Here is a 16,817-nt window from a genome sequence, read left to right on the forward strand (position 1 = left end):
ATTAGCCCTTTCTCCTTACAGATGCTGCCAGACCAGCTGAGATTATTCAGCATTTTCTCTTTTGGTTTCAGATTCCAGCATCAGCAGTAATTTGCTTTTATCAAGGGAAAAATGTGACTGGCTCAAATATTCTAAAAGTGCAAAATAAGAATTAAAACCATACTTCCTGGGAAAAAGCAATGAATTAAAATAGACAAATTGTTTTATTATTCCCTCAAAGTTACTATTAATTACAAAATTCTGACAGGTAATGCACAATTCTAGCTAGCTTCAGATTATACAAATTTTGCAGATGCCCCAAGAGGAAAATAAAGACTATTCAATGTAATGAATCTTGTGCTTAAAAGATGGTGAATGGTACCAACAGAGAATATAGAACACTAACAAAAATAACAGATGCTTCTGTAAATAGAGAATTTCTTTACTTTCAAAAAACAAGATTAAACCGCGACAAGAATCAAAAGGCACATGTAAACCTGTTTTTTTCCTATAGCTTTTATTGTCAATTTCTCTGAGTGAATATATTAAACAAGAACACCATATTGTTTCAGAACTGCAGTATACTTGGCAATTTTGCTTTCAACATTCTTCTCAGCTACTTTCTTCAGTTTCTGTAAACAGAAGTTATAAAAATCATTGATAAAACAGGAAACACCAATTTAACTTTTTACTTTAATCCAAGCCTTTTACAGTCTTTTAACTAGCTCAGCACTTCCCATAAAAGAATGTCCAGCCATTTTAAATTTAAAAGCTGTCCCTCCAGCTGGTCCAATTCAAGGTGAGAAGCCAGTTTTAATAATAATAACCACTTATTGTCACAAGTAGACTTCAACGAAGTTGCTGTGAAAAGCTCCAAGTCGCCACATTCCAGCGCCTGTTCGGAAAGGCCGGTACAGGAATTGAACCCGCGCTGCTGTCATTACAAGCCAGCTGTTTAGCCAACTATGCTAAACCAGCCTCATCTGCATTTGCCACTGAATTCTCAGAGCAATAGCCCATCAGCAGCTCATGCTGAGAAGCCAGCATCTGATTGGAAGCACTAGGGATTATAGTCCTAGGAAAGTCTCAGGAAAGGCATAACGATGACAGACAGAGGAAGACTGTGACCAGAGCAAGACAGAAGGATGAGAAAGAGGGAGGGGATCAGGAACCAGCAGCACTATTAACCAAATTAGTGACCAAATGAAGCAGCAGCACTCCTCCCATTAAAAATGACAAAAGACTTGGAAGTACTTGGAGAACATTTTAATCATAATAAATATATACATACATGAAATAGAAAACACTTTAATAATAAATTTGTTTCAATGTTTTATACATATTGCACAAAAACATTCAATTTTGTGGTTCCTCTTCAAAATGATGGATTTATTCTTAGGAGTTCCATCTCCCAAGGATGCTGGCACGGCGGTACAGCAATTAGCACTGCTGCCTCACAGCACCGAGGACCCAAGATCACTATCCGTGTGGAGTTTCAATTCCCCATGTCGGACCCCCACAACCAAAAGCTGTGCAGGATAGGTGGAATGGCTACACTAAGTCGCCCCTTAAATTGGAATTTTTAAAGTACTCTTGGGGGAATCAAAAGATTTCAGCAGCTGGAAAAGTTTGGGACATGCTGCAGATTTACAGCCCAAAAAGGGACTACAATTCTTAGAGCAAATCAGGGCTCCACACACTACATTGGGTACCCACACAATTCCCAATTTCAGCTCAGGTAAGCTGGGAGACCATGGCCACCTGGCTGGATGGAAAATGAATTGCGAAAGGTCAGCAGTGCACATTCGCTTTATGGTCAACACAACAGCAGAAGGCAGCAGCTTTCTTTCAGGGAGGGGTACAGCATTGGTAAACTGAAGGATGTAACAATGTAATCATCACTTACTAAAGTTTTCTTCTTTTTCTCATAGTGAAGCTTGGCCTTTTCTTTACGCTTCTCTTCAAGAGTGGCTGTAATTGTCTGGTATTTCCAACCAACTTCATGAGCAAGGCGACCAAGGAGAGCGAACTGCAAGGAACCAATTTGGCAGGGGTGAAGAACATAATTCAGTTTTTGAAGGGCATAATATCTCCCCCTGTGGACTCAACAGCATCCCCAATGGCTCTGCAAAGGCCCTAATTAGCTCTTGGTTGATCACTGGTATCCATTGGTGCTGTAGCCTCAATATTCTTAGTTGGTTAGATGATGGAACAAACTTTAAGCTATGGTAGTCTGGTCACACTAACCTACACAGTTGAATAAGCAAATACAGGATCACCAATGAACAAAACAATTGCTAGCCAGACACCACAGATTACTGGTGGATCTAGGCATTTGTACGAATGTCATGCCAATTACATTATAATCGTTCAAAAAGCATTTCATTCCATCAAAAGGACAATAAAATTATAAGTTTGCCGGTTTTCACAGGCCTGGAGAAGTTTGGATTGGCGAGGGGAAACAAATTCAGGTATTTGCAGGTACGGGACTTCCTACGTAAACAGATGCCAACCTCCTCGCTCCTACCGCTAAGGGGGATTCAGGACAGGGTAGTTTCCAGAGGGTGGATAGAGAAGGGAGCGCCTTCTCCTATCCACCTATGGGGTCAGAGGCGACGCACACCAAGGAGCTGAAGCGCAAGTGGGAGAGAGAAAGAGGATGGTCTATGGGCAGACAAAATCGAGTAGAGTCAACACGTCCCAGGCTCAGCCTGATACAACTCAAGGTGAAGGTCGTGCACGGGCTCCCATGGCAGTGGCCCGTATGAGCAGATTCTTTGGGGTGGAAGACAGGTGTGCAAAATGTGCGGGAGGACCAACAAACCAGGTCCACGGTGTTAAAAACAAGGGTGGCACTGAGTCCAGAGGTGGTGTTTTTTGGGGTGTCGGAAGACCCGGGAAGCCAGGAGGAGAAAGAGGCAGGTGTCCAGGCCTTTGCTTCCCTGGTAGCCCGGAGATGGATACCATTAACTTGGAGGGACTCAAAGCCCCCAAAGTCGGAGACCTGGCTATCAGGCATGGCTAGCTTTCTCTGTCTGGAGAAAGTTTGCCCTGAGAGGGTCACTGTTAGGGTTCGGCCAGAGGTGGCAACCGTTATGTCGACTTCTTCGCGAAAATTAATCGTCAGCTGGGGGGGGGTTAGTTGAGCTTAAGAGTAGGGGGTTAATAAAAGTTGGGATCTGTAAGAGAGGGAGACAGCTTTTGCACTGTGTTTATAGATTCACGTACATGGTTTATTTTGTTGTTATAACAAAATTATCTCAATAAAATGTTTATTTAAAAAAAGTGTGTCGGTGAAGACAATGGGCCGATCAACCTCCTATACTGTCAGGATTCTATGATCCTTAAGAATCGGACGTGATTTGATAAGCATTCAAAATCACATGGGTCGAGAATAGATTAAAATACCATTACTGGAAAGGCGGAGAGCCAGAGGACACAGATTTAAGCCAAATGGTAACAGAACCAAAAAGAGATATTAGGAACTTTGTTGAATACTTGGGATCTGAAATGCACTGCATTGCTGTGGGTGGAGGTGGGAAAAAAGGGCTTTTCAAGATTATGGAACTATTTAAATGACTCAATGTTCTCCCTCCTGTGCTGGAACATGTTTCTATAAAACAATGTTACACAGCAGCTGCAATGTTTACGATTACCTTGCGGGTCGGCTTCAAACGTACAATCTTCAAGGCTGCAGGCACAACCATACGTTTCCTCTGCAAATGCAAATTTCATAGTTAAACCAGGCCAACAAAAGAAAAAAAAATGAGTTGAGGAGAACCTATTCTATCTCAGTATTAAGTTTGTTCTCATTCAAAAGATCAAACAATGTAGGTAATAATAATTCATCAGTGATAGAACAGCAACATGAATAGCTGACAAATTGTATGGATGTGCACCTTATCATATGGAGGAGGGATCCCATCAAAGACTTTCAGTCTGTTCAAGGCAGCTTGACCTCGCTTTGTCTTGTGTGGCAACATACCTTGAAGTAACCAGAGTCAAATTAAATGCATCTGTATACAACGTGCTCACACAAAACAACAGTCAACCTTCCAACTTGGATCCCCATCTCTGGATACGTGAACAGTGCTGCCCTATCCATTCTACACATTGACTTTGGAACTTTTACAGATGGAATAAAAAAATAACATAACAAAACATCTCAAAGTGCTTCACAAGAATATTATAAAACAAAGAATGACCCTAATCCAAGGATAGGGGTTGTCTGATTTGTTGAGGACAGGAGGATGCGACAGAGGGAGGCAGTTAAGTAGAAGAGCCTCAGCTTTGCAATTTTCCAACAGGCTCAAGGTTGTTGCAATTTATATGGAGTGGAGGCTGCAGGGTAGATAGAGGTGCAAGTGAGGCTCAGTGGCACAGGAGGCCATTCAAATAGGAATTTTGTGGCATTAGGGAACAGTATACTCAGTGGGGATAGACAGTTCTCCACAGCAGAGGACACAAGTCCAGATAGCTGCATTGCCTATCCAGTGAAGGTTGTGGACATCTGTGACTGAGGGAGAGGATCCAGTTACCATAGTCCACAAGGAAAGCAATGACATAGATAGGTCTAGGAAAGAGATCCTGGATAGGGATTATGAGCAGTTAGGCAGGCCAAATTAAAATCTAGAATCTGAAAGATAATAGTCTCTAGATTATCAAGCAAACTGGCATAGGATAAATAAGATTTGATGGCCTAATTATAAATATACACCCATGTTAATGTATCCCATTATTCATGGTTCCAAACAATGCAATAACGTGTCTCAATCTTAGACTGATTGATACAACCAATTTTCCACAACCATATAACTGTGTGCTTGAGTCTTAAGCAAAATTTTACCTCTCACAGTTCTCCAGAAGATCCGGCTTGGTGCTCTGAAGTGATATGGGCCACGAGAGGGGTTAGTATTCATCCTCTTGCGCAAAAAAGCAAGATACTTAACTAGATAGAGAGAGAGGTAACTGAATATCTGTGCAGAATAAATTGAACACCATTTGACTACACAAACATCTAATGCTGGATAAAGCAGACATCTGATTTAATACACAAATATTTAGCTTACACCTTTTTGATTAAAGTTATTAGGAGATGAGTTCATCTATTGTGTCTCAGATGGTAGTGCATGTGAAATATTCTCATGGTCGAGAAACTCAAAACACTAACTCATCACAGACAGAAACTGATCGAGCAATAAATGCACCTACGTTCAACTAGTTCCACGGTAAATTGGTTTTACTGATAAAATACAATTCTTCTGATGAGGGAGGAGAAAGACACTTACGTTTATTTCGGTAGAAGTTGCCAGAGATGTTAATCCCTTCACATCTCACCACCACCACTTTATGGCCTTTTAAAAAGAGAGCCCAGTAAGTAGGATTGAAACATGAATTATAATAAAGTAAAATGGAATTGATACAATTGCGCTTCAGATGGTAGTGCATGAAAGTATTCTCATTAAAACCTTCAAATCGACTAATATTCATCATCGACAGCCTGATGCCTTAAAAAGCAATCAGTGGGTTAGTACAAATTCTGAGTAATGGAGGAGTACCTAGCAAGATTTGTTTCGCCACAATGGCTGCCAGGCGGCCCAGAAGATGGCCCCGGCCATCGAGGAGCAGGACCTGCAAGGAATACAAGACAAAGGCGTTAAGGCAGCTCCGCCGAACCGTTCCCAAAGCTCATGGTGCGGCACCAGCAATCAGCTACAGGGTGCAGGCTGGGCCTGCAGCCAGCACATGGGCGCCGATGGCTCCTCAGTGAGGCCTCCTCTCAGAACACGAGGCCGCAGAGTTGCTGCGCCTGGAGGCCGGCAGCGTTGGAGGGAGGGATGGATTCCACCCCCCCCGCCCCCTCCATACCCCCCCTGAACGGCGGCTCCGGGAGGGTTAACTCCCGCAGGCCCCGGGCCTTCCGCTGAGCCTCACCCGCACCGGGAGCAGAAAGAAAAAGGCCGCTGACCATCAACCGGGGTCGTCCCCCGGGTTAAATGGTACCAGAGTTGGGCGGGGAGGGGATTTTAGCGGATAGAAGGACCGGCCAGGGTCTCACAACGAGAGCAGCAGCAGCACCTTGTTAAAGCCGTCCGCCATGGCGACAAAAAGGAAGGAGGCGCGGGGTTTCCCGACCTAAAGAGCGGGGCTCGGGCGATCCGCGAAGCGCTGCTGAGGTGCGCTCCGCCCCCTCGTGACGTAGCTCCTGTTCCTGCCTCCTGCTGTTGGCGGCCGGCCGTACGTGCGTGCGTGCGTGCACAACGAGAATACGGCCGATGTACCCTGACTTCGCGTGACATCACATCCGTGATCGACAGCCTCTCGCCGGCATGCCGCAGCCACAGGATTAGTACCAAGGATTCGTCCCATTGATACTAAGACCTCGTGGCGCAACGGTAGCGCGTCTGACTCCAGATCAGAAGGCTGCGTGTTCAAATCACGTCGGGGTCATAATTTTTTTTCTTCCAAAAATAAATAGCTGCTTGTTTCTCCAGATTGCAACTGGAAATATTTTGCAATCCAGAGCACCCACTCACTGTCTTGCTTTGGTTTTCAAATGAGAAACATCCTGCCCCTTTCTAACCTAACCTCACCTTGATCTTACTATGGGATCACAATGTGGTGCAGCACATCTTTACGCCTATTGCTCCTGTACTTGTTGCTTGCTGGATAAATCCCCAACTAATCACATCGCTGGTCCTTTCACCTTGAAATATTTACCCACTTTTCAATTGAAAGATGTAATGGTCTTTGTCTCAACCATTCCATTCAAATAGTATTGTCCCGAGAGAGCACAGACCGAGGAGTGCAGGAGCTACAAGGAATGGAGGTGGATGCCTTGGGGCGCAACCCCATCCGTCCCAAAGAATGCCCCCGCACCCCTGGTACCTTGGGCAAGGTGACGTCCGGATCGACGCCAGTTGCCGTCAGACATTCCTCCCCGAAAGGTGTGTGTGTGTGTGTGTGTGTGTGGCCACCTTTTCCCTCCCCCCTTCCCGGGGTCCCCGTACCCTATCGTTGAGCCAGAAAGTCGAGAAAAGGTTGCCACCGCCTAAAGAACCCTTGTACCGACCCTCGATTCCTGGTTAATTTGCTGTCAGTCTAGATTCAATCAAATCTGAGATGGATTTGCAGGTATCATATCATTTAATAATAACTAACTTGCAAGGCTGACTCAATCCATAGGACCTCAGGACACACACACTGTCTTCTGAGAGCCCAGAATAAAGAGAGAGAGTGTACAAAGAAACTTCTGCTGATATAATCAAAATCACAGTAAGATTCACATATAAGCTTCCCATTGGTCATTCTATACACCTCCTGACCTGGCCCTATATCCTAATTGGTCACTTTGCATTGTAACCCCAGCATCCTTTTCACCTTGCTCACCATGCGGCCACCCTCCCCCGATAGTTTCAAACAGGCTTTGGCTAAATCTCTTTGTCCTTTGTCTGTGAGCTCACGACCATCAGACCGGCCCTACTAACATCGGACCGGCCCTACCATCTATCCTATCTTAACTAATAATTCTAATTTTATCACATTCATTTATTCATTTCCTCATTCCCTCCTTTTATCATTTCATGATAAACTATCGGTCCAAGCCGCAGTCACGGCCCCTCATCTAGGAAAACTTGTTGCTGCATTTCTAAATCCTACTGCAGCACCTCATCGGCCGCTGCATGCTCGTAGATCCTAACAGTCAAGACTCTAGGGGCGGCTATCTGTTTCACGGCACCCTGCATTTTACCCATCACGCATTTAAGGATGATCGTGCCCACAAAGATGCAGGCGAGATAGTCAAGAGCATAACGGTTCTGCATGGCAAACAACCTGAGTTGAGATAATTCCCTGGTTATTGCCCCGAGAGCCCCTAAGGTCTCGTTTCCCAGGATGGTAAGGCCGCAAATAAAATACTCCCTATCGTTGACCGCCAAGGAACCCCCCATACCCCCCAGTGTCTAGGCGCTCAGAATTCCCCATCCGGCTGAGTGGCCCCGGTTGGGTGCTGGAACCTGAGGTTTCTTCCAACCTTCGCAGAATTCGGCTGAGACTGACCGACGCGCCAATTTATGGTGCAGTATCCACTCACTGGGGCAGGGGACTGTGGTGGGGACTAGAGTCCCGATAGCAATTTGGCGGGGAAATGGGAGTGACTAAACATTGGTCGCTGTGCCATTAATGAAAAAGTAGTATCCTTGCTCCGTGTACCGGCTGGCATCACAATCAGTATATTGATTGAGCAGGGAACCCCCAGTAGCCCATTTCATCCAGCTTCGGAACGCCCATTCGGGCCTCATAGCAATGTGGAACGCCCTAGACTCAACAGTGATATGAGAGACATTCGCCCAGCTACAAAGGAGCTGGATGCCTAGCGTCAATGGGACACAAGTGGCATTGTAACAGGCACATTGACCTGATGTCAGGGTTATGCAACACTTTGGATCAGTACAAGTGGAGGACAGACATGTTATATTCATTTTCATCTCTACCAGCAACAGCCGTACCTCTCACCGCTGAAACAATTCTCGTATGACCAGGAGTCTCTATTGAGAGTGAAGGGGCTAGGTATATATGCCCTCCACCGTTGAAGCTTATCCGAGTGAGAGTGGGAATTATCCCGAGGAAGGGGAAGGCGAATAGCCGGTGGGCCGAACCTGGATCGTAAGGAAGAGTAACTTGCGCGGGCGGTGGCTCGGAACTCTGACAATGAACCACAGTTTGGGGAGTGCCCCAAAGCGGTGAAACAGAAAATAACCTAGACACCGATGTGGGGTTTGGGTAGCAGACAACCCTCCCCTGGCCATACAAGCGGTGGTAAATCTAGAAGAGATTCATACCGTCCAGGTTTCCCTCATTCCGGATCCTAAATAAATTAAGTACATCTCCTGATAACCTACGTCTGGTTGTACCTCCCCTCTTACACAGCCCTTCCTAGGTCTAGTCCCTCTTTCTCTCTCACAACCTCTTCCTACCCCCTCCTCACAGTCTGATTTTACCTGTAAGGCATCAAGGTTAACACACCCAAAATCAAATTTACATATGCTCCAAAAACAAGGCAATGTCCATGCAGCCTTCCCTTCCCATCGTTGGGACCGGTGCAATTGCGTCATAAGTCCTGCATGGTCCGTTAACCGGATGACCTTCCATGAGTCGATACTACGTCCTCGTATATGGGGGCAGCGAAGAACGTCATCTTTGCAGAGGTGGAATGTCCGGGTACTTCGGTTGGGGTTACAGATGTAGATGATATTCCCCTGTTCCATTACCGCCGCCGATGTCACTCTAAGCGAGGCGATGCCGAAGATCACACAGGCGGCGTGTAGCCACCCCATCATGCTTCACACCTGTAAAATAGCGCTGGGGAAGGGAGGCAGGTTAGTGACCGACCTTTTACAGTGGTGGAGGTGGACCCAAACACTCCACCCCTCCACTTTAACTGCAGTGGGGGTGGTAAGGAGAACTTGGAAAGGCCCTTCCCATCGTGGCTCTAACCCTTTCCGAGTCCAATTTTTGACCATGACATAACGACCAGGCTGCACTGAGAGCGAGCTATGTGATAGGGACGGTGACGAGTGAGCTGCACGGACCTGGCGAGGGCGTTAGTGAGGGCTAGAACATAGTTAGTCCTTTCTTTAGTCAGATGGTGAACCTGGACCAATCTGGGAACAGGCAGGTTCCAGGGTGTTCTAATGGGCCTGCCGGAAAAGACTCGGCAGGAGAGAGCCAGGCCGATCCTGCAGGTGTGACCTACAGCTGAATGAGGACACCGGAGAGCAACTTAAGCCATGTCGGCCCCGTGTCCGCTCTTAATTTAGCCAATTTAGTTTTGAGGGTCTGATTATGTCTCTCAACCAACCCGGCTGACTGCGGTCTGTCCACACAGTCTAACTGCTGGCATATCCCCAACTGAGAGCAGAACTCCTTGTTAACCTCTCCAATAAAATGAGGCCCGTTAACAGAACTTAACTGAGCCGGTATTCCGTACATAAACATCTCATCACATTTTTACAGCCTTTGGCTCTCCGTCCTCTTCCGTCTGGTGTCATGGTCACCAGTGACGAGATGTCATCTTTGGTGAATAATGATGGGCCAAGCCTATCGGCATCATCCGAGCCATAGCCAGCGTACAACACATATTAAGGCATCCAATGATTGTGCAGTCTACAATTATAATAACAAGTATTATCAATCCATGCATCAGGTAAAACCCCATGACCAAGCTATGAGAGATAACCCCGAACTGAATCTGACTAGATAGATAGCCATCCTCAATACTACCGTGTTGCCCTTAGGATTTATATCCTTCTTATAGTTATACTGACTAGCAACTATCCCTCAGCCTTGTCATTCGTGTTTACATGTCATGATTTGTAAACTGTGCAGGAAAATCAATGGTAAATGCATCCATCTCGCAGACCAGTGTCAATAGACCCTTTGTGAGGTGCTTTCCTCAAGTCCAATCACCGTGAACCATAGCTGGCGCCGCTCAGGAAGGTAACACAATAGCCATTCCAGTTGTTCCACTACCTCCAAGGCATCTGACTACCTCGGGGCAGTAGCACCATAAAAGCGTCCTCATGTCCCTTAGAAGCAGCCCACAACTCAGTCCATCAGCGACCAAAAGGTCCTTATCCCTCACTGGGATTTTTTTTTGTAGGAAGTGCTTTCCGTTTCCCATAGGAATGGTAATTGCTGAAATTTTGTATCATGCACTGATTATCTTGCTTTATTAATTGCAGGAGCATCAACCAATCCTGTTTCTATTTCTGACTTCCTGACTCTGACGTCAAACATTGCACTGAATCATGTAGCCGACCAGCCCTGGCTTACTTGAGACAATAGCTCCGTTTTCTTCAACCCCCTGTTGTCTGTTATCATTTTCCTTACCGCATGGAGTGTATACTTGCCATTATTTGGTTTTTCTTAAACACCACTCACGCACTTAGTACAGGTAACTTCTTGTGGTTACAACCCAATTGAATTTATACATAACATTCCCAAACAACTTACAGGACATTTAGTCTGTAACAACTGTTATACTCTCCAATGCTATATTGGTTACAAATTTCCCCTCGCGGCAGCAAGCTGCTAATATTCTATCCCAGAGCCTCTCAAAGTGTGGTACGCGTACGTACCGGTACGTGGAGTGTTTCCAGAAAAGAAAGAGACAGTAATCCTGGATTGGCTTGTTTCGCTCACCGGTCCCTGGCACATTGGAAAAACTGCCGGTACGCCACATCAGATAGTTTGAGATGCACTGTTCCAGACTACTGTCATTTAAAATACGGGGGTTCCTCGTCAGTCACTGCTGTCTGCCGAGACCCTTAATAACTCCTCCGCGTAATACGTCCCTCCTGGAGACCACAGATCACCCATCAGCTAACGTCCCGTTAGAGATGTCTGACCGGAGGTTTCAGTATTCAGTAATAATTTGATATTTTGATTTGTTGCTAACCCGTAAGGTCTTTCTTCCGGGCTCTATCATTCAATTCCCTCAAACATGTAGCCAATTGTATCATTAGTTTTTTTCCCATACTGTCTGAAACATTCTTCTGCAGAGTGTTGTTCAGGTTCTTCATCGGTATGATCGTTGCTTCATCTGAAACTAAAACGAATAGGTCAAAGGCGGAGAGGGCCCTATTTCTTAATTTGTATCTTCCTATCCGTGCTTGGATATTCCAGAAGTACCATCTAGCATAGCCCACGTACTGCCTCACAAATCGATACCATAAGTCTGTCACTTGTCTACAAGATTGCACAGCCTTTTAAAGTCACATTGTTGTCGGCCAAATTATCCTTGCAGTAATTGCACGTTGTCATTAATCTATCCCACTTACACTGACACTTATGTAGCATGGTGGTTAGCACAAATGCCTCACAGCTCCAGGATCCCAGGCTCGACTCCCGGCTGGGTCACTGTCTGTGCGGAGTCCGCACGTCCCCCCCCCGGTGTGCGTGGGTTTCCTCCCACAGTCCAAAGATGTGCGGGGTTACGTGGATTGGCCATGCTAAATTGCCCGTAGTGTCCCAATAGCAAGGCTAGGGGGGGGGGGAAGCCGTTGGGCCACGGGTATAGGGTGGATACGTGGGTCTGAGTGGGGCGATCATTGCTCGGCACAACATCGAGGGCCGAAGGGCCTGCCCTGTGCTGCACTGCTCCATGCTCTTGGATTCAAAATCCCCCCTGTGGTCACAAACCTCAATCATTAAAGTTGCCTGATATTCCACAAAACAATCAGGACAAACCTGAATGCCCCAAATCTCCCTGGGGGCTGCAGCATCCCATCGCTGTCTTTGCAAATGCATTATCCATTCTCCTGAATACTCAGTATCTGACCGTCTCCTGGGTTTCATATGACTACTACCAGTCCAAACAATCGGCTACAGAATGCCCCAGAATCCAGACTTGTGGTTTCCTGATGCTCACTGTGAACCATTTTAAACTGAGGGCCATTAAGCACCGCCCTTGTTCTATCATTCCATACATTTAAATCTTTACTGATTACACTCCTACGCTCATTGCCCGTAGGCTGCCGATCGAGTATCATAATTCCTCTGTATTTGATCAATGTGACCAGATTTTAAAATTTTGACATAACTTCTTTTTGAACCTTTTTATTTAAATTCTGACATAACGTCTTTTTGAACCTTTTTATTTTCCATATCCTTGATGTACATCATACAATTACGGCCTGTTAAGCCTCCTCCTTCTGTTATTGCACCCCTGAGTGAGATGCGAAGAATCTCAAACTCCTCCTCTTTTGCTCACCCAGTGATCCAATCTGGTCAAAACCTTCCCTTGATACATTCCTGATAGTGCTACTGCATTTACTTTAATTACTTTATTTTGATGACGACCGGATTTGTATGAAAGTAAGATCCAAACATGACATTTGAACTTTATCAGCTGTCCAATCAATGCTGCTAACAGGTTTTAATTCACCGTCTTCTCCCCCATTGGGTCATGTGTTTTAATTGTGATACAATGTCTTTTGCTCCAGACACCATGCTTCTCTAATTCAACTGTATGTGTACCCAGAATCTGAACAATCTTGTCTTTACATTTTACAGCTTCACGGATGATTTTCCCTGCAGTCTTAGTTGGTAGCTTCACCCAAACTTCCTCTAAATTAGCAATTGGTTTTAATATCTTAATTTTTCTGCATCAATTTTTTTATTAAATATTTCCCTGCAATCAGATTCTCATTTCCTGATACTGCAATTAATTCTCTTAATCTAACTTCTGGTCCAATATCTTTATTCTCCAAATCTCCTTCTTCAATGTCTATAACATGCTAAACATCATTATTTCTGCAAGTGACTTTTCGTGCTCGTCGGGCACTAGGACCCTGCGGAGCCATGCAGTACAGCTTACACAAAGCTGTCTGCTTGGAAATCTCTTTGTGTCCATTTAGTGCTGAGCACATTGCCCACCGGCCATTTATAACTTCTAATTGATGTGAAACTATTTTATTTATTTATTTATTTATTTATTTATTATTATTTTTTTTTTCAGCCAAGACTATGCCGAGTTGCAACTAATCATTTACAAATCCCAATTTATACAGTTTGATTTCACTTTTTGTTTTCTTCCTGAGAATTATGTTTAATTAACATCATTATTACTAAGGTTCTGAAGAACTTTCAAATACTTACTCCGTTTTAACTCTCACTTTAATACCTCCTAAAACACAACATTTCACAAAACTAGGAACAGAGGTTATCACATTCTTATCAAACAGACTCATTCATTCATTGGAGATCTCCATTCAGACAAAGGAATTCACATCCGTATACGTTCATTCATCAACACACAAGTCATTTATAACCCAATTCTGTTTCATTCAAACAACCCATATCTTCGCGAAGCTATAGTTGAACGTCATTGAACTGTCCGCAAACATTCCATCAGCGATCCTTCCTTCACTGAACTGTTTCGCGACATCACATCAACCTGGTACGGACCTTAACCAATTTTTCATCAAATTAGAATTGAACGGAATTGAAGTGTGCGCCAACATTCCATCAGCGGTCTTTTACTGAAGTGTTGCGCGATATCACATCAATCCGTTAAAGACCTTAACCGAATTAAAGTATAATTTAATAGAGCCAATTTTTAATTTGCTACTCACATGCAACTGAGTAACCAGGCAACATCCCATCAGACACCAACTGAACTGTTCGCCTCATGCAACTGAGTAACCAGGCAACATCCCATCAGACACCAACTGAACTGTTCGCCTCATTCCAAAACTTAACCATACCTGCAATGACTGAAATAAAATCTTTGAATCCATCAGACTGACCTTTGATTTCGTCGAGGCAATCGAACCTAATCAAATGCGAGTGATTAGACTGTTAGCAGAATACGAGACAGAGGAAAATCGATATGAAAATACCGTGGGGCCCATAATTCCTCTCTCCCCGTCTGAGAGCAATCCAATTCTGATTTCGCAGATGAAAGGCAAGATAGTCGAGAAATCCCGGGTTTCGGCACCAAATGTAGATTCCTGGTTAATTTGCTGTCAGTCTAGATTCAATCAAATCTGAGATGGATTTGCAGGTATCATATCATTTAATAATAACTAACTTGCAAGGCTGACTCAATCCATAGGACCTCAGGACACACACACTGTCTTCTGAGAGCCCAGAATAAAGAGAGAGAGTATACAAAGAAACTTCTGCTGATATATTCAAAATCACAGTAAGATTCACATATAAGCTTCCCATTGGTCATTCTATACACCTCCTGACCTGGCCCTATATCCTAATTGGTCACTTTGCATTGTAACCCCAGCATCCTTTTCACCTTGCTCACCATGCGGTCACCCTCCCCCGATAGTTTCAAACAGGCTTTGGCTAAATCTCTTTGTCCTTTGTCTGTGAGCTTACGACCATCAGACCGGCCCTACTAACATCGGACCGGCCCTACTATCTATCCTATCTTAACTAATAATTCTAATTTTATCACATTCATTTATTCATTTCCTCAGGTGCAGCACCTTGAATTGGATGAGGCTAAGCCGCGCACACGAGGAGGAAGAATTAACCCTCTGCAGGGCATCAGCCCTTGTTCGTCTTCGATCTGTTCCCCTTCCCACTTAGCTTTCAGCTAAGTGATCATGGGGGACTTCAATATGCAGGTGGACTGGGTAAATAATGTTGCCAGTGGACCCAAAGAAAGGGAATTCATTGAATGTTTACAGGATGGCTTTTTGGAACAGCTTGTGATGGAGCCCACGAGGGAACAGGCTATTCTGGATTTAGTGTTATGTAATGAGCCAGAATTGATAAAAGATCTTAAAGTAAGGGAACACTTAGGAAGCAGTGATCATAATACGATAGAATTCAGTCTACAATTTGAAAGAAGGAAGGTAGAATCAGATGTAAAGGTTTTACAGTTAAATAAAGGTAATTACAGGCGCATGAGGGAGGAACTGACGAAAATCGACTGGAAGCAGAGCCTAGTGGGAAAGACAGTAGAACAGCAATGGCAGGAGTTTCTGGGAGTAATTGAGGACACAGTGCAGAGGTTCATCCCAAAGAAAAGAAAGGCTATCAGAAGGAGGAATAGGCAGCCATGGCTGACAAAGGAAGTCAGGGAATGCATCAAGGCAAAAGAGAGAGCCTATAATGTGGCAAAGAGTAGTGGGAAGTCAGAAGATTGGGAAGGCTACAAAAACAAACAGAGGTAACAAAGAGAGAAATAAGGAAGGAGAGGATCAAATATGAAGGTAGGCTAGCCAGTAACATTAGGAATGATAGTAAAAGTTTCTTTAAATGCATTAAAAACAAACGGGAGGCAAAAGTAGACATTGGGCCGCTCCAAAATGACGCTGGTAATCTAGTGATGGGAGACAAGGAAATAGCTGAGGAACTTAAGTACTTTGCGTCAGTCTTCACAGTAGAAGACATGAGTAATATCCCAACAATTCAGGAAAGTCAGGGGGCAGAGTTGAATATGGTTGCCATCACAAAGGAGAAAGTGCTAGAGAAACTAAAAGGTCTGAAAATTGATAAATCTCCGGGCCCAGATGGGCTACATCCTAGAGTTCTAAAGGAGATAGCTGAAGAAATAGTGGAGGCGTTAGTTATGATCTTTCAAAAGTCACTGGAATCGGGGAAAGTCCCAGAGGATTGGAAAATCGCTGTTGTAACCCCCCTGTTCAAGAAGGGAACAAGAAAAAAGATGGAAAATTATAGGCCAATTAGCCTAACCTCGGTTGTTGGCAAAATTCTAGAATCCATCGTTAAGGATGAGATTTCTAAATTCCTGGAAGTGCAGGGTCGGATTAGGACAAGTCAGCATGGATTTAGTAAGGGGAGGTCGTGCCTGACAAACCTGTTAGAGTTCTTTGAAGAGATAACAAATAGGTTAGACCAAGGAGAGCCAATGGATGTTATCTATCTTGACTTCCAAAAGGCCTTTGACAAGGTGCCTCACGGGAGACTGCTGAGTAAAATAAGGGCCCATGGTATTCGAGGCAAGGTACTAACATGGATTGACGATTGGCTGTCAGACAGAAGGCAGAGAGTTGGGATAAAAGGTTCTTTTTCGGAATGGCAACCGGTGACAAGTGGTGTCCCGCAGGGTTCAGTGTTGGGGCCACAGCTGTTCTCTTTATATATTAACGATCTAGGTGACGGAACTGGGGGCATTCTGGCCAAGTTTGCCGATGATACAAAGATAGGTGGAGGGGCAGGTAGTATTGAGGAGGTGGGGAGGCTGCAGAAAGATTTAGACAGTTTAGGAGAATGGTCCAAGAAGTGGCTGATGAAATTCAACGTGGGCAAGTGCGAGGTCTTGCACTTTGGGAAAAAAGAATAGAGGCATG

General features: G+C 44.7%; 1 protein-coding gene and 3 non-coding genes across 5 annotated transcripts; 1 reads left to right on the plus strand and 3 right to left on the minus strand.

The window, feature by feature from the left end:
- Positions 1 to 473: 473 nt before the first annotated feature.
- LOC119965947 (60S ribosomal protein L13a) lies at positions 474 to 6,204 on the minus strand. Of its 2 annotated transcripts, XM_038796987.1 has the most exons (8): positions 6,058 to 6,203; positions 5,538 to 5,610; positions 5,268 to 5,333; positions 4,826 to 4,927; positions 3,879 to 3,964; positions 3,636 to 3,695; positions 1,886 to 2,008; positions 474 to 611 (listed from the first exon to the last, which is right to left on the minus strand). In XM_038796987.1, the coding sequence occupies exons 1-8, from the start codon at positions 6,076 to 6,078 to the stop codon at positions 525 to 527; spliced, it is 618 nt and encodes a 205-aa protein (XP_038652915.1). In that variant the 5' UTR covers positions 6,079 to 6,203; the 3' UTR covers positions 474 to 524. The 2 variants fall into 2 exon arrangements, with proteins under 2 accessions (XP_038652915.1, XP_038652922.1); XM_038796994.1 differs by lacking the exon at positions 3,636 to 3,695 and having other exon boundaries at positions 6,058 to 6,204.
- LOC119978707 lies at positions 3,764 to 3,839 on the minus strand. Its single transcript, XR_005463544.1, has one exon. It is a non-coding gene; the product is annotated as a small nucleolar RNA SNORD34 (small nucleolar RNA).
- On the minus strand, positions 5,089 to 5,163 carry LOC119978698. Its single transcript, XR_005463540.1, has one exon. It is a non-coding gene; the product is annotated as a small nucleolar RNA Z195/SNORD33/SNORD32 family (small nucleolar RNA).
- Positions 6,205 to 6,357: 153 nt separating the features above from the next.
- trnaw-cca lies at positions 6,358 to 6,429 on the plus strand. Its single transcript has one exon. It is a non-coding gene; the product is annotated as a tRNA-Trp (tRNA).
- Positions 6,430 to 16,817: the final 10,388 nt, after the last annotated feature.

The sequence above is a fragment of the Scyliorhinus canicula genome, chromosome 1, assembly GCF_902713615.1.
Source record: "Scyliorhinus canicula chromosome 1, sScyCan1.1, whole genome shotgun sequence".
NCBI lineage: Eukaryota > Metazoa > Chordata > Chondrichthyes > Carcharhiniformes > Scyliorhinidae > Scyliorhinus > Scyliorhinus canicula.

Excerpts from the sequence above, each read along its gene's own strand:
- LOC119965947 (XM_038796987.1), bottom strand. The coding sequence starts at position 6,078 with ATGGCGGACGGCTTTAACAAG. Across the intron at positions 4,928-5,267 it reads CAACTTCTACCGAAATAAAC|TTAAGTATCTTGCTTTTTTG; the intron begins GTAAGTGTCTTT and ends CTCTCTATCTAG. Across the intron at positions 3,965-4,825 it reads CTTCTGGAGAACTGTGAGAG|GTATGTTGCCACACAAGACA; the intron begins GTAAAATTTTGC and ends GGTTACTTCAAG.